The sequence below is a fragment of the Carettochelys insculpta genome, chromosome 5 (genome assembly GCF_033958435.1).
Source record: "Carettochelys insculpta isolate YL-2023 chromosome 5, ASM3395843v1, whole genome shotgun sequence".
In the NCBI taxonomy this organism is placed as follows: domain Eukaryota; kingdom Metazoa; phylum Chordata; order Testudines; family Carettochelyidae; genus Carettochelys; species Carettochelys insculpta.
This window is the reverse complement of record NC_134141.1, coordinates 59,868,932-59,888,973: the sequence shown is the minus strand read 5'-3', so window position 1 is coordinate 59,888,973 and position 20,042 is coordinate 59,868,932. Positions and strand designations below refer to the sequence as shown.

At 41.1% G+C, this 20,042-nt stretch overlaps 1 protein-coding gene across 2 annotated transcripts in view; it reads right to left on the bottom strand.

Annotated features, from left to right (window-relative positions):
• SLC28A3 (solute carrier family 28 member 3) overlaps nt 1-20,042 on the bottom strand; it is an 83,155-nt gene that overhangs the window by 23,796 nt on the left and 39,317 nt on the right. Inside the window, exons 4-8 of one of the 2 annotated variants that reach the window (XM_074994170.1) lie at nt 14,741-14,832; nt 12,128-12,317; nt 8,897-9,041; nt 6,028-6,141; nt 3,698-3,775 (exon numbers count right to left, since the gene is read on the bottom strand). In XM_074994170.1, the coding sequence (XP_074850271.1) occupies nt 3,698-3,775; nt 6,028-6,141; nt 8,897-9,041; nt 12,128-12,317; nt 14,741-14,832 (619 nt within the window). Of the gene's footprint in view, nt 1-3,697; nt 3,776-6,027; nt 6,142-8,896; nt 9,042-12,127; nt 12,318-13,745; nt 13,913-14,740; nt 14,833-20,042 lie in introns of those variants that run through there. The other variant, XM_074994169.1, reaches the window with a different exon arrangement.

Sequence of the window (20,042 nt, the reverse complement as noted above, 5' to 3'; positions counted from 1 at the left end):
TTATCATTAGTTTCTGATGCACTGAGGGTTCATGAATTAGGGAGAAGCATCACAGAAGTGATATCAAATAAACAATCAAACGGCAATTACTCTCAATTTTTAGGCATAATCCATATAATGGGTCCCAATTTTCTTCTTATCCCTTATCCCAGAAGAAGACTGGGGGCCAACAGATGATCAACATTATAAGCAAACATCTTTTCTCACAGCCCAGTTGGAGGCAGAAGATTTCAGTGCTGCTGTGGGGGTAGGTGACAAGATGAAGAGGGAAAGAAAGAACATCCTTTTAAAAATGTGTGACACCTCTGTCATTCTCACCACACTTTTCAGCTACCAATGCTGTTGGAGGCTTGTCCCTCATAAAATCACTTTACAAACTGACTTTAAGAGACTGGGTTGTGAAAATGGCTTCCCATTTTGTACCTGAAGACAGCTATAGGCACAATTTTTCCCCCACAGGCCAAGAAGTTAATTTTCCAGTTGCGATCATCTGAACCCTTTATTGGATTGGAAGTTAGGGAGTTAATTTTTTTGAAATTGCTCTCTGATTATTTAATATGACAGCAGCTTTTGTGTCAATGTCTTCAACTGAAAGTGGCACACAGCCAATTAGCACGTATCTAATTACCGAGCTGACCTGTCATACCCAGGCTAGCTTTAATCAAGAGCATGGAAGAGTCCATTTGAAAATGTCAGCCTTTCCTTCCTCAGCATGATGCTGAAGAATGGAATGACATGCAATATATGATAAACTATTTTTACACGTGGCGCTTCTCCTGATTTCTCAGTTGTGCTGTGCTCACTGGCCCATATTGGACAAACACAAATATAAAGTCTTCAAGTTAATATTTTGGTTGCTAATATGCAAAAGCAGAGCTTTTTTTGAACAAAGGTACCCTGCAACCTTAATTCTTACCAATATTCCTTGATATTGCAGGGCTCTCTAAATAGGGAACATTATAGATATAGAAAAAAATCTATGCACAGCAGGGCAAGTTAAGGGTAGAGTAGGAGCCGAGTCTTTCCTTTCCTTTGTTGGGTTAGTTAGATTGTGAAACGTATTTGGCAATAAAAGGTCAAATGCTCCCCCTCTGTTCTTCACCAGGGAGCAAACATGCACACTGACTGCAGGGAACTGGGCTAGAAAAAGCAGAAGTAGGACAGCCATGAAGTGTCACACTTTTTCTGCTTCTCCCTGTATATCACTCATTTGTGGTTCTACTACCTGCATCAGAGACCAAAGGGAGATTTTTCTTATATGCTGTCTCCCACTTTCTAAGCTGCAACTGTGGACACAAAATGTCAGCTCCAAGAGAATACATAAAAGACTTCTATGGGTAAGGCTATGATGTAATCATGAGTATTAGTAAGAGTCATGGAGTGGAAAAAGTTGTGGCAGCTCATGAGCAATAGACAAAACATCACGGCCTGCGACTTTTATTAAAAATACCTCTAACGCAAAATCTTAATTGATGGGAAGATGCAAGGGTTGGGATGCTCCTATGACCCTGCTGCCCTAAAAGAAATTTCCAGGGGATGCTTTTGTTCAGAGGGAGCACTCTGGGGCCCCATTAATACTGGTTTGGGGTGCTTTGGAGCCCTACTACTGCTGCTGCTGGGAGGAGACCTGGAACCCCACCTCTGTTGCTACTCCAGGCAGAGAGTGGCCTGGGGTCCTGCTGCTGCTGGGGCTGGGGGCTCAGTCTGGAGCACCACTGCTGCTGTTGATCTGGGTGGGGGATGCCCAGGACTCTGTCACCATGGTTACTCTGGGTGGAGAGGGGGTGGTGGTTCAGGACCCTCCCACTGCTCCCAGACTGCTGCTTCTGGGTAGTGCCCACAGCCAGCTATCTGGGGCTACTTGAGCAGCAGGCAGTGTGGCTGGCCCACAGGACACCCCAGTTGCCTTGGCAGCCTTGGGGCCAGCCACACTGGCCACTGCAGAAGTCACGGAGGTTCCAGGCAGTAACAGAATCCTTGACTTCCATGACAGACTCTCAGCCTTAGTTACGAGCAAATGTTAAGGTCAGAATCAAAGCTGTAATTCAGCCTCACCTACACTCTGTTCTACGGGTGTTCTCTGTGCTGTGCTAATGTCCAGGATTGTGAGCAGTGGCTGGTCTATGTGGGAAAATTTCATCAGCTTTACCAATATAATTATTCTGGTGTAGTTAAACCACTGTAATTATACCACTATAATTCCCTGTATGGACATTCATCTACCAGAATACAAGATTCCTTATTGGGAGTTATTCTGGTATAAATACAGCACTTTAAATTCACATTCTACCATATACCAGAATAATTTCCTTGTGCAGACAGTTCCTAAACCATGAATAAATTTTAAAACATTGAATGTCTAAATGGGAAAATAATTATCAAAAAGCTTTTTTATAATTTCATGTGTGTCAGCTACAAATGTTACATTAATTGCTATTAGAGTAGTACTCCCTCTCCACAAATTAAAATGGAGCTACCTCTGCCGTTATACTTTTATACGGTGTTTTTGATTAGTTGTTCTGTTACACATCCATTACAAATTCTGTCAAATGTGAGAAAACACTTTTGAACCTATAGAAATGTCATTCAGTCTCTCAGACATGTCACCTATGGTGCATGTACTGCATGAGATGCTGCATACTCTGATCTGCCATGGAAACTAGGCATTGTGGGAACTTAGCATCTTTCACAATAAAACCCTAAATAAGAAGCAAGTGGCAGATGGAAGACTCTTCAGCCTCAACCATTCAAACTAGATCCTTATATTTAATGAAGCAGAAACCCTTGGCATAAACTAAGAGGAAGCAGTCAAATTAACCAAAATCAAATAACCTTTCATCTCTAAAGTGCACTATTTTCTACAAAAGAAACCAACCAATTTGGTCCTATATAGCTGGGAAGCTAAATGACAGGAATTCCAATCTGGGCAATCACTTCAGTCTACGGAAGAGAAAAAGGTAGAAGAGCGTGGATGGAGAGACATTTCAATTGCTTATCTCCTGGAACAAGGGGTTAGTGATAGCTCACTTCCCAAACTATCTTCTCAGAAAAGGAGAAGAGAAGGATAGCTTGCCTAGCTATCTTCTCTTTCAAAGAAAGGAAGTGCCATTCATGGGTGATGAGCAGCAGAAAGAGCCATCCATAAAAATGCTTAATTCAATGTAGCTTCTAGTTTTGTCCTGAATCTGCTATATTTACAGTTCCTTGCCTTCCACTGGTGAAACTTCAGCCTCCAATCCTGCCTCTTCTTAAGTCATTGCACCTGTCTATGGTATTTATAAGACAACTAAATCCATGATATCTCAGGACTGGTATCTTTCTGTGAGCACTTGCTGGCAGGAAGATAAGATAGGTAGAAGTTAACCCTGTGGTTGCTGTTGACCAACCAAGGCCCTTGTATTCTGTCATGCTTTCAATTTCAATGTGTGTCAGCTCATAATGTTATTCTGTGAAAAACATAAAATTGCTGAAACTGCCTTCAATGAATTTAAAGCAAACAAACATGAAACTTTAAGTGGCAAGTGTAATCCCCAGTTCCCCATCATTTTCTTACTGTCAGTCACATCTTCATGAGGATATTGATCCCTGGATACCACCTCTCCCATTAGTAGTTGCACGCATGTTGTAAATAACATGGAACAAATTCCCCAGGGAAACTATTTTTGTGCTCGATTAGATGTAAATAATGTCTGCTTACCTTAAAGGCAAAGAAATGATCTGTGTATTTTTCGCCAAACACAAATTTTGCACCATCATCAGCATATTCCAGGAAAATCTAACAAAACAAAGCACTTATTATAAGCAGAGTCTCGTTGCTAAGTAATAAGCAAATAAAAAAAATCATAAAGAGTGAGATTGTCTTTTGGCCTTATTGCAGGTGCTTGTGCGGAGATGAGGTGTCTTCTTCCTGTTCTGCAGTTTAGGATCTGCTGTCCTTAGGAAGCAGCTGAGACACATATCCATAAGTAGCACTTGCCTATCTATGCCGGACTACTGAACTGACCAGATGCAGAAAGGTGAATAATACGCACAATCCTAAAACTCTCCGTGATGAGAGATAGAACCACCCAGCCCCCCCGATCATTGTTATAATTATTAATTATTTAGTAGTTGTATTACAGAAGTGGCTAGTAGTTGCAGCTGACATGGGGAACCCAATAAGCACAGTACAACATATAGTAAGAGACAGTTCCTGCCAGAGGATGGTGGCTAAATGCCACAAGCTAGCCCAAGGGAAGTATTTATTTTTCATTCTCCAGCCCAGAGGCATCTGCACATTCTACATAAACCTCTTGCTGTTGGCAGAACTTCACAGCACAACTATGAGCAATCATTTTCCATTGGTTTTCTATTAACCATTTTCCAATTGAAGCCTGAGGGCAAAAAGAAGGTACGATCAAAAGTATGGCTATGTGCCATGTGAGATCAGTTTTGAGCAGCCCAGCCGCATCTGAATCAGAAGAACAAGGAAAGGATTACATTTGAGGTTGAAAACACTTGGGACTCTTGTTTTCTGAAGCTCAGTGGCAATATTTTGGGTTTTATTTCTGACTATGGTATTTAGGTTTTAATAAAATGTATATGTGGGAATAGTGCCACATTATTTGTCTACAGTGGATTATTCACCTGTAATTTTAAGGCCCATCAGAAGAAGAATATAGTATCTCTTGGTGCCAAATGTTCAAATTCCCCTCACTGGATAACATGCTGTCCCTCTTGTCCACTGTTACTCTCCAGAAGTGGATGATTTTTACATCAGTTGTCTTACAGGTTGGCCACATGCAGGAGCCCATGTTGGAAGCAGCCTCCACACCAGCTACGCTACAAAGCCATGTTAGTCTCAATCAGCAGCACCTGGTGCAGAATTCTAACTTCATCCACTTGTCTTTCTGCCACCAATGCTTGAATTTTATTCCTTCTCTTATTTTTAGTGCAGGTCGTCTGAGAAACATGGAGGTGCGTGAGGGTAAGAAGTTCAGGCTTTGGTGCTAGAGTGCCAGTGGCTGTGGTGACAGTGTCTCATTAGGTCTTCTATTACATGGCCTTGAAGCAGACAAAATTTTCTTCAAGGATGTTTCTGAACTGGACTATGAGCTTTTGCAGGTGGACCAGTATGATACTTTTGATGGTGATGGGGGTAGGTTCTGAATTCAGACCAAATGTGCTGATGGTCAATTAAAGATTGGGAACATTCTAACTGTAATTTATTAGGCCTGGTCTACATTACAGGATGAGGGTGATGTAAGTTGCCTGGCGTCAAGCTAGCTGTGGAAACGTCTTCACTTAAATTTGGCTCCTAGCAATGTTAAGTGTCTCTCTACTCCAATTTAGTAATGCCAGCTCCCTGTGTGGTGTAGCCTTATGGTTAATATAGTATATAGCTTTCCCACAATGCCACACCGATAACAGAAGCAATGGTGAGGATCTGCACTACCAACACAAGTAGCCAACTATAAAACAACACAAGTTAGGTAGACTTAATACTATAGTGTAGGTATGGCTTTAGGTCTGACAATTTGCCATAAAAATAACATGCTCTTTTGAAGATGGTATCCAGAAGGAAATGAAGTGCCTGGATAGGGTCACTGGGCAGGTTACCCCATAAAGGACCCCATATCTCCCATTAAGGATTTGATTCTGCTCCCTTTAACTTCTATGGGAAAACTCCCATCGACTTTATGGAATACCAGGTGCATTGCCAGGGAACAAAGCCACCTTTCATCGCAAGAGGAAAGGATGGTGGCAGTTGTTTTAAAGAAGCTGTTGTGAAACAACTATTCAAGAAACAAATGTTTGAGTCTGATAATCTGGTTAATTGACTGTTTCTCGTGCTGTATTCTTGTGTAATGGAATGTGGCTATTCTGAATAGAAGGGGTCTGCAGACTTACACTGCCTGGAACACATACCACTTTCTCTCATTAGTGCCTTGCTTACTTTTGCAGTCATCTTGTTCCGTTTTAATAGAAATATCCTAATAAACAAAACATTAAGAAAAAGCTTTTTTTTTCCCCCCTCTAATGCCTTACCTGTATCTGCCTACCCAGCCAATTAAATACACCAAATCCTGCTTTAGTCCTCAGAATAAGCAGTCCAAGAATAAACTGAATTCCGATTCCCCAAAATACTGGTCTCCAGGCAACCTAGTCAGAGAGAAAAATGAAAATACAGAAATCATTTCCAAAGGAAAGAATTGTTAATTTAATGCATATCTAATTGATGATGCATGAGCTTAACCATAACATTCTGGGGCTGCTGAAATGGAGTATAAGAGGGTTTTGTCTCTTTGGGTTACTACCCTCCTCTGCACCACTGAGTAGTGGACTAATGCCACATCTCTGAACATGATGCTCTGTTTTGGTTCCGCTTAGCTCAGCTAAAGATGCAGCATTGCATGCTGAACCTTGAAGAGCACAAACCATGAACAATGATAAGAAAAGAACACGAGACACATTACTCCCTGTACATAGTACAAAGGTGAAACAATTGTTGTGTCAATGCAACGCAGAATGAAAATGTTAACAAATGAGTCTTCTTTTATCCTGGCTGTGAATACATCACCAGGTTTTTATATAACATCATGATGTAGCTCATATAGCACTGGGCTGAGAAATAGGAGACTGCTGTTGTCTGGCCATTGGACCTTGGTAAGTCCTTGCATTTGACTATGCCCATTTTCCCATTTGTAAAATATGGATAATGATTCTTCCTTAGGTTTGTAAAACACTTGAATAGTTAGGAATATAATGGGTTTATAAGAACCTGTGGATTCTAGGCTGCAGATGCATCTGCATTGGAAGTTTAGGCTGGGTTTTTGCTGGAGGAATCCCTGAAGCTAGAAGCACCATCCGGGAAGGCCTGAGTGACTGCCCTCTGCAACCCACTGATTAACTCATACTAATATATAAACTAGGAAGCCAACATAGGGATCTGTCTGATCAACAGTGCTTGTTTGCTAGTGCTCTAGTCCTTGCCTTGATGTGGACCCTCTGGCTTCTGCTCTGGTTCACTCCTGCCTGGATCCTGACCCCATTAGCTGTCTTCAGCCTGGTAGTTGATTGGCATACACAGGCTGCTACATGAGTGTTAAATGTTGTTATTACAACATACAAGCATTTGTTGTTGCATTATTCCGTCTGCGAATGTGAATGGATGACTACAACCCTATACTTTAGGCTTTCTGCTCAGATATGACAGTTTGTAGATTGCAAATCTAATCATTTTACACTGAGGTAAAGGGACAGCGTTGCTGATTTCCTCTCACTTTAATAAAATAGGCCAATTAGATGTAATGAAGTCCTAAAGGAGAACAACAGATTTAACACTTATTAATTTTCACTTCAGTTGCTGGTAGAACTACTTTGCAAAGGAGTGTGGGGTAAAAATCAAAGTCATTACTCAGGAATGGAAAATGCCGTCAGAAGGACAGATTATGAGGATGCTTATTTTATCAGAGTTCTTTGTATTGGTCTCTCTTGGCTATGAAAAGCCTCAGTATAGATATTGAAATATTAGTGGAGGCTTTGTGAAATCTAATGAACCAGACAGTGGATTAAGGTATGACTCAGATGAAAAACACTAGTGCTATATGTAAAAAACACAAGAAAAAATGGATCTGGGATGTGCGACATTCAAAGCACAACTTTAATACAATCTCTGTGGAGCAGCTTATTGAAGCAGCTATCACATTTCCTTGGAAAATAAAGATAAATAAACCAGCAGCATACTTAGAAAATAGAGTGACAGGGTAATTAGAGTGTATTAAAGCAGAAGCCTTGCACCATTGCAGAACTTTGAATTAATACTTTGCGCCATACACGATTCCTCCTCCTTTCCATGAAGTTATATTCTACCCACTGCTCTAATAGGCCCAGTCACTGCTACTAGGAAAATCAATATTAGCCTTTAGCCCAAAGTATAGATTCATTTTGCACTCAGTCCTTAAACGGCAAAACTCCCATTGTGGCAAATCTTGAAATGAACAGAAGTTTCATCTGAGTAACACACGAAGTAAGATGAATCTTACTTTAGGATCTGGCTCATTTTTTAAAGGTTTAAGAGATACCGAAGTACTGGGCATTTCATTCCACCTTTCTATTGACAGTCCCCTTCTCCCTTTTACTGGATACCACTAAAACAGATTTGTTTTGACTTCATTCATTCAAACGTGTCTTAACTGCCAATAGGATTAAGTGAACATATGGAGGAAGGGAATTAGACCCTGGAATCTGAGTGCCAGACAAACAACAAAAACAACTTTCACCAGTTGACCCTGGTCTATTAAGTGTAACATGTACTGGAGTATTCTGCATGAAGTGAGAGTGAAATGGATTATTTTACCACACAGAAATTGGTGAAAATGTACTGTATAGATTTATGTTTTAATTTTAATGAACACAGAAAACATCACAGTCATCAGTTTAAACCTCGAGAATCCTGGATTTTCTGTTGCTCTTACTGGGCACAATTCTGTAACTCTCACTCACATGTTTTATTCACATTGAGTTGGATTGTATGCAAGAAGTCCTACTGACTTCACAGAACACAAATTGATATCAATGACATGAGTAACATGAGCGAGTATTTCTCAGTATTTGTGTAGGTTGCAGAATCTGGCGCACTGCAAGTTCTATGATTAAGATTTGTTTTAAGTGTACATGCATTTGACCCATATGCATCCATGCATAAGCATACAGGTATCTTTCAATGCTACATGAAAAAATAAAGTTGCAAAGTCCCTCATTCAAATTCGGAAATCTCAGAATTCATGTTGCCTGTGCAGTATAATAAATAGTAAGTACAGTCAGGATTTTAGAAAATATATACTATTGTATGTAAATTGCAATGAGGCCTTATCAAAATGAAGGAGAAAAGACCAAGAGACAGCCAAATACTTACTCTGGTTGGATATTTGGAAAAGATTAGCATCAAGAGAACATACATCACAAGCCCACCAAAGGAGATAAGTTGATTGGTACCCTGTTTGGCAGTGTCAAAGATGAGCCAGCAAATGACGGCTGCAATTAGAGCTATCCACACCACCCTATTGAAAGGGAAACACATATAATAGCATACACAATATTGTGCGAAAAACAGATGGAAATCACCCCAACTTCTAGTTTTTTTTACTTTTTTCATATCAATACTGCTATATCAAAGTTTACTCACCCCAGTCTCTGAGTACCTATGGCAAATTCTTAAAAATACATTTCTCCATAAATGGGCAATTACACGGAGATAACATTACCCCAGAAACAATATGAATATAATTAAAATCTGTCAACCATATAGGGCGACCAGATATCAACTATGAAAAATTGGGATGGTGTGTGTGTGTGTGTGTGTGTGTGTAATAGTTGTCTATATAAGATTGAAGGCACTAACAGTGGGATGGTCCTGGTAATATCAGTATACCACGTTGACCTAAAGCCAAACCTCCATGAGAAACCCTTCTCCAATTGCTGCCCAAAACAGAGGGAAAATATTTTGATTTTTGCACTTGTGTTTCCATTTTAAATATTTTGTTTCACTTTTCAGTTACTTTTGGACTAGCTGGGGCTTATCTTAGACACCTATATTGACATTATTTATTATTATTTTATAGATCTGTTTGGCTCACATTTGCATAGGACAGGAGTGCTTCACAACCTTCAATGTAAACATCCTAATAGCTGAAATGCTAATGCTAATATCCCCAGTTTACAGATGGGAATTGAAGCACACATAGCTTAAGGCCCAGATTCTCAAAAGGTATGTAGGTTCCTAACATGCACTGAAATTAATAAAAATTCAAAGACAGATTAACTTTTAGGATCTGCTTCTAAATAGAAGCTCCCAACTACAGTAGAAGTCTGTTACAGAGCAGGTCCCGACCTGGGGCTCTTAAAAATCCAGGCTAGTAACCTAAAAATATTAGAGCAATCTTTTCTCTCCCTTTCTCTTTTTCTTTTTTTCCTCTCTTATCGTTTCCAAGGATAAAAAGAATATATAGCTATCCAATAGTAATGTGCCGGAATCTATACATAAAAGAGTAAATGTGTGGCACAAACCAATCAAAATTAAGACGAGTCCATATTGCAGGTCTTACATTAACTACTTTTAATAAGCTACTCTAACACCTCACCAACCTTCATGCATCCCTGTAAAACCTATCTGTGGAAGGGCAGTACTAACTGAAACATGGAGACCACATGACTTGTCCAAAGTCAAGCAGAAGTCTCATGACAGCGCAGACTTAAACCTCAGGTTGTCAAGCTCTAAGCCGACACCCTAACCTCTGGACTACCCTTCTGCATTATTAATCATGTTTATTATGTTAGTACCTAAGACGGTCCCGGCCCTGAGGCACGTACAGTCTGAACAGACAAGACACAGGGCGGGAGAAGGGGTAGAATGCACAAGCAGAGTGAACAACGTGATGGCAGGAAATGGCATGTTGGCACTACGTTTTTTATTATTTTGGGGGGTGGGTGTTACATGGGGGGATCTGGAAGGGAAAGAGGGCTAGGAAAGGGGAGAAGATAAGAGGGGGCAGGTGGGGAGTGAACCTGAGGTAAAAAGACAAAGAAGGAGATGGTGGGGGGAGGGGTGTTGGAGTAAGAGACAGTGAACACAGGGCAGAGAAAGTCCAGGCAAAACTGTAGAATAATCTCTCAATGTCCAGAGGTCCTAACTTTGGCTGGTTCTGTACCTGCTAGCTAAAGTGTCTGACTGGCTCCTCTCTGCAGTTTTCTACCACCTGCATCCTCCTGCTTTCAGAGTGTGTGTGTGTGCGCGCTTGCAGATTTTCCTCACACAGTTCTGGGTCAAGAATAGTGCTGGGCAGGGGGGGTGTTGCCAGGTTGTTTTCATTTTGCCCTCCCCCTCTTTCACAGTGAACATGCCCCCACTCTGACTATTTCTGTTTTTACTGTCTGGAGGCAATATCACATTCAACTTTATAACTGGATGGAGTGGTGTGTGTAAAGACCATAGGCTAGATATGCTGCTTGTCAGTCAGGATTAACTCCAGTGAAGTGGTAGGTTTACATGAGTACGGGAGAGAAGAATCAGCCCTTTGTGTGCACATAGGTAGGAGTGCAATCTTTCCAGCGAAAAACTTGAAAATCCCTACTGTTAATTGCAAACCGATCCTTCCCAAAGACACACACAAAAATTGCTCTTTAGAAATATTTTTTGAGCCCCGAGAGTAATCGAGAAAGGGATGCAAACAGCATGAAAGGCAGTCATGGTGACCACTTTCCTTTACTTTTTGTGTCAGGATTTTAACAGGATGTAAAGCTTTAAGATTCTTGCCTCACACATCACTCTCACATGGCGTTTGTTTCCGCCAGGCAGGGGCCAGGAGGAGCTGATCCTAAACGTTCCAAGTACCCAACCACTTTGTTAATACAGTTGAACCTCTAATCCAGCAACCCTGGGAAATGGTATTCCTGATTAAAAATTTTGCCAGGCTAGAGAGAGTGCTGCAGGCTCCGAGCATGGGGGGTGGGGGAGGGGCGGTACCTGGTGCCCTGCTTCTGGGGATACACATGGGTATGCACCCCCTGCCTCTCCCACGGAAGTGGGGTAAAACCTCTGTCAGAGTGTGTCACTACACTGCTGTTCCCCCGCAGCTGGGAGAGGGGCAGATTGGAGAGCCACTTCCTCCTCCATGCTACAGGTGTTCCCAGATTAGGGACACCAAGAGAAAAGAGGTTCACATCTAACTTGTTATTTTATACATTACACTTGTTTGTCTCATGAGGACTAAAATTTTGCTTAGATACCACACTAATGGGGCCATACAAGTACCTACACATATTAGATACATAAAAAATACATTTCAGACTTCAGCAGTTTGATCATTTTAGATATGTAAAAAGCCATAAAAATTATATGTTATAATGACGAACCTGATACACCCAAGTGCTAAGTAACAATTTGAATGGCTGTGATCTAACATCTGAAAAGGATTAATTCAGGGTGCTTATTAACTTGCATTTCCATTCGCTTCCCAGTGAAAACAGCAAAAAATTTTTTTGAAAAATGGTCCAAGTGAAGTCATAATATTTATAAACAGCTGAAAGGCTAAATTAAGTTAATCGCATTTTGTCCCTTCTGCATTAGTAAGAAGCTAGTTTCATTTACCATTTTAGCCAAAACCACTGTTTTTTCAGAAACCTTTCACAAGGGGAAAAGAACTCAGCAATTTTGCCTTCATATTTGGCCATTAAAAAATCCCAGCAGATGAAGAAGATGGCTAGAACAGTGAGTACAAACAGTGCCAGGGCTCTCTGAAAATTCAGGACACATGCTGCGATGACTGTCATCAGGTAAGCTATCAAGGAAACAAGCACATGTACATCAGTTACGTCTGTTCTGTAAAAAAGAAAACAAACAAAATGCACAACAAATGGCTCTTCACTTACTTCTTTAATTAGGAAATAGGAAATTAAAGCCTTGGTTCAAGAAGGCCCTTGAACCCATGCTTAAGTTCCACTTGATTTCAATAAAACTTAAGGATGAGCTTAACACAAAACATATGTTTAACTGTTGTCCTGATGGATAGCTCCCTGATTCCTGGCTTAAATGTGAACAGTGCTATTATATATAACATATTCAATTGCTGTCAAACCCTATTACTGGGAAATGGGTAGAGAAAGGGGAATTGGGATGTGTTTTTTTTTTAAAATAATTTCTCACCAAAGCAAAGTCCATTTTAAGGTAGCAGCAAGTTAATAATAATGAACCAAACTCATAAACAGCATCATTCCATTTTATATCTCAAAGTACTTTATGAATTAGACATGTACCACTACTAGTGTGACATGTGGCAGAAGAATAATGTCCACAGTTTCATTAAAAACCACCAAACAAACAGTACATAGTCATTCAGACAACAGGCCTGGGGCCAGAAGCATGGGGTGATGTGGTGCAAATAGTTGTCAAAAGTAAATACAGAATTTGGATAATGGCTTGTAGTTGGGTTACGGGAGTTTTGAACACTCAGAACCAGGGAGAGTGCACAAAACAGAGAGAGAGAGAGAATTAGGCTTTGCTGAGGTAAACAGCAAAAGTAGAAAACGAGGCTACTACATGGATGTGTGCACTATAAACACTGCAGGGATAAACAGTAATTAGGAAGGGGAAAGCAATGCTGTTAAACAAGGATAGCTGGAGCCTATAAGTAGCAGATGGGATAGGAGGAGAGAGGAGACCTGTCTCATGGACATAATGCAGGGATGAGGAATGGATAAGTAAATTAAAAACAGAAAAGAATCTAATAACAATTGTCGTAAGGCGCGCATTAAACAGTAATCCCCAGATTAAACTGTACTTCTGTATTAGAATAATCTAAATAAAAAACAGCTTTTAGGGGCTTCTCAGATGCATTCTGCTGAATAAAGCTTTCCATATATTAGAATGCAGTTGCTTTGATAACTGGGGAAAAGTTAAATACTCTATGGAGCAGCATGTGCTCTGCGCACAAACTGAGTGATTTAAAAATTACAGTGCCCATTCCATCTTCCACAATATACATAAAAGTATTAGTGGAAATGAGGAGAAGCATTCAGAGATTTACTTCTGTAAACTGGACTATGCGACAAGTGCCTGCTAAAAATCAATGGGAGTCTTTCCTATGACTTAAAAGGGTTTTGGATTAGGCCTAAAATTTGCTGCCTGCAATAACTAGTTACAAATGGATTTGGCCATGACAGCTTCTTGAATAATATGTGAAAGAGAATATGTAATGCCCGTTAATTACCTGCTTTGGCATTCCTACAACAATATACAGTCCTTTCTTTTCCTTTTGTAAGGCAAGTTGTTACTTGTAGAATTGATACACTAAGTATTGGTGGTTCTCTCTCTCTTCGATTATTCTGTAAATTGTTCTAAGAATTCAGGTAGGTGGACCTCTAAAAGGAAGCTCAGAAAAGGACATAATGGAACACCGTTTACTGCACAGTCAGGAGCGGGACAAACAGAACCATATGAATGAGTTCTCCATGTATTCCAGAATACTGAGGCTATGTAGCATGACCCATGTAATGACACACTTTGGCATGGGCACTGAATGGCTTAGGTAGGAGAATGTTAATGGGACAGGAAGCCTTTCATTTCCAGACTACTGATTTGAATTCAGTCTAAGTTGGAACTGACTAAAAGTCATTAACAACAAAACAGTCCTGTAGCATCTTAAAGAATAACAAATTTATTAGGTCATAAGACTGACTTCTCCCAATGAAAGATGGACATTGGTCATTAGTATCTGATTGCTGGTTAGTGGTGTATCAGATATGAGTTTGTAGTCTCAAGTAAGCTCCTAGAAGATATAAGTTAAGGTAACTGACCCCACCGTCTCAGAAAAGAAGCTAATCACTGCATGGACATGGTAAATAAACTACCCTTTTCATCCCTAAATATGGCCTGTCCTGGTCAGAGAAGCAAATTGGTGTGACCACACAGGGAAGCTTCCACTAATTTTTGGAAATACTATATTTATTTCACGAACAAGCAGAGAATTTCAGTCTGCAAACATTATCCAGGACTAGAATTCAATTTTATCTCCTATATCTTCTCAAATCAGGAAGGTTTGATAGACTTCCACATGGAAATGCCTGATGGTTTTCCAGTATATGATTTAAATTCCACTGAACATTATGTAACTCAGACATTGAATGCAAAGTATACATAGCCTGAAATCAAAGTAAAACTGAAAGAGTCTGCAGTTATTTCATATGGTTTTTAAAAATAAAGTACCTGCTATTAAAATTCCATATATCACATATTGAATTCTGGCTTTGTGTTTCTTGCAAAACTCACAGACTTCATCATATTTCTTTTCCAGATACCTAGAAATAAACACAACCAGAGCAAAACAAAGACAACAAAGAAATAAATTTCTACCAGAGAGAGGTGTATTTCACATAGCAACATTGCATTTGATCTCCTGCACTGTCAGAGTTAATTTTGCATTCCAAAGTGCAAAAGAAAACTCTTTTTAAAGTCTTGGCTATCTTTTCTGGAACTATTATAGTGCTACTGGTTTGATTTTGATCTACAGGTTGAACCTAATCTGGCACCTCAGGACCTGACCCATGCCAGAAAAACAGAATTTGCCGGATCATGGGAGGTTAATATTGTCTAGCAGAATTACCAACACTTCTACTGCTTACTCACTACGGTGTATTTTTCCAGTGGGCAGATTTATTTCACAATTTAGTAATAGGTAGTTAAGATAGGAGAGGATCATGAAATGATTCAGGACTCTTTCCCAGAAGAAGTTGTGAAGGGCAAGATCATAAAGGGGTCCAAAAAAGAACTCGATAATTTCATGGAAGATAGGTCCATCAATGGCTGTTAGCCGAGATGGATGGGGTGGAGTCCCTCCCTTCTGTTTGCCAGAAGCTGAGAATGGGTGACAGGGAATAGATCACTTGATGATTACGTGCTCTGTTTATTCCCTCTGGAGCACCTAGCATTAGCTACTGTTGGAAGATAGGATAATGGACTGGATGGATCTTTGGTCTGACCAAGAATGGTGGTTATGTTCTTAGTTTATACAATACATATGTTTCTTAGTTTATTTGTATATGGCCACATGGTATATTACTATATATTCTCAAGGTATTTCATATAATTCTACCAATAATTCTTTTTGTTGATTACTATTTGAGAGCTTAGCACTGAATTGTATATTCTTACAATCTTTTTTTGCCCCCCTGCATCATTTGCTTAATGCAGTGGTGGGGAACCTCCGGTGTGTGCGTCTGACATGGTTTGTCAGGATTAGCTGCTGGTAGGTCACCACATGCTTTGTTTAGTTGGACATCCACAGGCATGGCTATTCATGTCTCCTAGTGGCCACAGCTCACCTTTTCCAGACAATGGAAGCTGTGGGAAGTAGCGCAGGCCAGGCCACCACTTCCCGCAGTTCCCAGTGGCTGAGAATGGTGAACTGCAGTCAATGGGAAACATGAATGGCCATGACTGCGATTGCTCAGGTAAGCAAAGCATCTGTTGGCGCTCCAGCTGCTAAGCCCTGTCAAACTGCGTGCAGCTGACATGCTAGAAGTTCTCCACCCTGACTTAATGGTTTAGATTTGATTATTTATTTAAGTGTCTATGACATTAGCATCCAGGGTCCTTAATATTAAACAAATATGCAGATAAGAAAGGAGCAATTTGAGTCTGAAGTGTGTCTTTTGAAAAACAACATTTGGGGTTTTTGTCCACTGTCTCTCAATGAACTAAAAGCCTGTCTGGTTGAATGAGTGCAAAGTGTGAAAAAGCCAAAATGCTCGAGAAATTAAAAACCTAATGGTAATAGACCACAAATCCCATTGATATCTGATCCTGGTGAAATTTTAAACAAAAAGCGCTCTGAGTCAGGCTAGTTGCTATTTTCACTGTTTCACCTTGACGCTCCCAGTGATAATCTTGCAGTTATCTGATAAGTGATTGCTTACAAAATCTGCTCACTTGATAAGTACAAATGTCATTTTCTGAATGTTACTCCTGTAAGATTTCCTCAGAAAGTTAAGCTTGTTCTTAAGTACTCCATTTATTTGGAGCCAGGGAGCAGATCTATTGAATAATTATTGCCCCTTTTTTAAGAGGCACCCCACAGAATGGGTAGCTAATATAGTAGACTGGTATGGAGGCTAGTTTAGAGAAACTAAGCCACTCACCAGTGGGCAGGGAAAGATGGAAGGAAATAGTGAAGGAAGCATCAGACACCAAAAGGCGCTGAGCTCATTCTTGTTGATGATGATGTTTTTAAAAGGCACTTTTAGAATATACAGTTAGTTAAAATTAAGTTTATCAATAATTGTACAAGTCACTATTCTTACTTGCATTCATCTTTTAGAAGATCCACTTCTTCTGGAGTCCTGCTGCATATAATCCATAAAATGCCTAACTGATGGAGTATGCTGTCGTGGGGGCTATGAATATTCATAATTGGACAATGCTTAATACGAAATATTTCACCTGTTATCATTTGAAAAGTTGTATACTTATATTGAATACATATATTCTTTTGTGTGCATCAATCATTCATATATTTGAAGTTCGAAATATGAAGTATAGACCTGGCCTACACTAGAGGATAAAGTCAATTGTAAGGGACTTAGTTTGATTTTATAATGTACCTGTCTTCACTACAAATATCGGTAGGTCTGTTTTAAGGTGTGCTAAGGTTGACTCTTCTGCCTTACCTATTTCACAATGAGTAATGCTAAATTCAAAATTTACAAGGTCAATTTAAGACTAGTGTAGAAACAGCATTATTTAATTCAGTTTTATTAGCCTCCAGAAGTATCCCCCAATACCCCGAATGCATCCATTCTGGCCATTGTTCACGTTTGCTGCTCTCTATGTAAATAGGAAGTAGGTAACAGGAAGCAAGAATCACCCTGGGAATTCTGAATTTATTTCCTTGCTGGCCAGCATGGCTAGCAGACCTCAGGCACACATCTGGCCATGAGTTCACAGGATCACAAAAGATCCAAAACATGGAGCAATCAGGAGATCCAGGATCTCATTGCTGTGGGCGGGGGGATGAGTCTGTCCTGCAGCAACTATGAAACAGCAAAAGAAACGTGGACATTTATGGGGAAATTCCACAGGGCATGCTGGGATAAAATAAAGGAGCACAGGCAGGCGAATCAGAATGTAAAAGATTCCAATGTGTGGTCTAGGTCATCTACCCAAACATGCTGCTTTTATGAGCAGCTTGATGCAATTCTGGGGAGTGACCCAGCTATGGTCACAGAAAACTGCCTCTACTCCTCAAGAGAGGCTGGTCAGTAATCCTGTGATAGCAGCAAGGAGGAGGAAATGGTGGTTGATGAAGAAGAGGAAGATGAGCAGCCGACTGCCAAAGCTTATCTGGAAACAGCCAGGACCTCATCACGTTGGAGGCAGTCCCCTCATTGCAGGATGCTCTGGAGGCAAGCGATGTGGAAGATGGCACTTCTGGCAAGTATTTTTCTTTAAAACTACTACAAGTAGGTTACGGCTGGGTTGAGGGTGGATCAATACATACACAGCCAGGGCTCCTAGAACTGCTTGTTCATGTTTCTGGGGATGGAGTTCTGATCCTGTTTGGACATCTCCATAAAGGTCTCAGACAGGTACTCTTATTTTTCTCACAAGGTTTTTGCGGAGATCTGACTTATTCTGACTTCCGCAATAGCCACCAGTACGTAATCTGGAATCATGACATCGCAGGGAATTCTTGCAAATTTCCCAGCCTAGTGCCCACAGAGAATGAGCATATTTTCTTTTTCACTTTCTGTTATCCTTAGGAGACTGATGTCTCTTTGCAACCTAGAAGCAGCATGGGGAATTTCATGAAAGTTTGTCCCTTTTAACATCATCATACCTGTGTTTAAAATCCATTTAAAATTTCCCAGGATTGCCCCACCATACCACCTGGCATGCAGGCTCTCCAGTTCCCCACCCTTTGATGTGGCTGGGGTGCTCTCTGGGTATCCTACTCTCCATGTGGCTGGTGGGATCTCTAGCTCCCACCATGTGGCTGGCAGGCTTGCCGAACCCTGCCTTCCAGACACTGTCATGTCCGGCATGGGATTTCAGTTCTTTAAAATACTTTTTCCTGGGTGCGATTTGTGAGGCTATGCAGAGGAAGTTTATTTCTACACTTTACTTTCCTCAGGATTGGCCTGCCCAACCTTCCATGTGGCTGCCAGGCTCTCTGGAATTCCCCCTACACACAGCTCCTAGGCTCTCTGGACCCTGCCTGCCAGACACTGGCATGTCCAGCACTGGGTTAGTGTGCTAACGGGCGCCTTGCTGTGCCTCACCTGCTCCCTTGCCCACCAGGATCTTACCAGGTCTGCGACTCGGAAATGCTCAGGGGACGATGCATTTTTTTCTTCAGCAGAGATTGATTCGATCTCAGCCTTGAGGCCAAAAGTGGCCTTGTAAAAGAGACGATGCTATGATTGTGAAATGTTTCAGATTTAAAAATTGTATCCAATATTAGACCAGGAATGTTTTCCACAGGCAGTGCAGGTGGGAGTGTGACAGCTGTCCCGCCCTAGCCTGGGGACAGGCTCTTCCAGATGCACTGCAAGAAAGAACCAAGCAACACCTCATCCTTGAACAATTGCAAGAGTCACAGAAAGACTGATTGTAAGCCGCAGGTGACAGGAAATGGACACAGCAATGGCGGCAAAGCATGATTCAGCAAAGGTTCAATGATCTGGAAAAAAATCAAGAAAAGCGTCTGTTGGCAGAGGCAGACAGACATCCTTTGGTCCCTATTAAAACTGCAGAGGGTCCCCCTGAATATCACGAACAATTACCCGACCGCCTCACCATGTTCCCTGGCCTCCTGTCATAGCGGGCCCAGAATGTGGAGGGGAAGGGAGGCAAGGGCAGCCTTACTGTTTATTCCAAGGGATGCTCCACACAACAGCAGGTGGTTTACATTCCCCCACACGTGATGTTAGGATTCCCTTGCTTTCCTACCCCTTAACCCTCTGTGCCTGAATAAAAACAATGTAGGTCACAAAACAGTGTCATTTATTGGTTAACCTGGTTTGGGGCTGAGCGGTGTGGTGTTGGAGGCAGTTTCGTAAAGGGCCAGCAAGCATCCTTGGTGGGGGAACACACACTACTTAAAAGCAGCAGCTTCTTGTAGCTGTCTGCTCATTCGTACAGCTGTTTTCCAAAGCATCCCTGATTTGCAGTGTACCTATCTGTGCTCTCCTGATTGTCCTTGTGTCCAGCTTTTCATAAGTACTGGCCAGGACATCTGCCTTTGCCCTCCAGCCTGTCATGAAAATTTCCTCCTACGCCTCACAAAGATTATGAAGCACACAGCAAGCCCTCACCATGACGAGAACGTTGGCTTCACTGAGGTCCAAACTGCACCTGAATCTGACTTTTAAATGGTCAAAGGCACATTCTATCACTGTTCTGCATTTGCTCAACCTGAAGTTGAAGTGCTCCTTGCTGCAGTCCAAGGTGCCTGTGCATAGCTTCATGAACCAAGGGAGAAGAGGGTAAGCAGGGTTGCCAAGTACCCCTA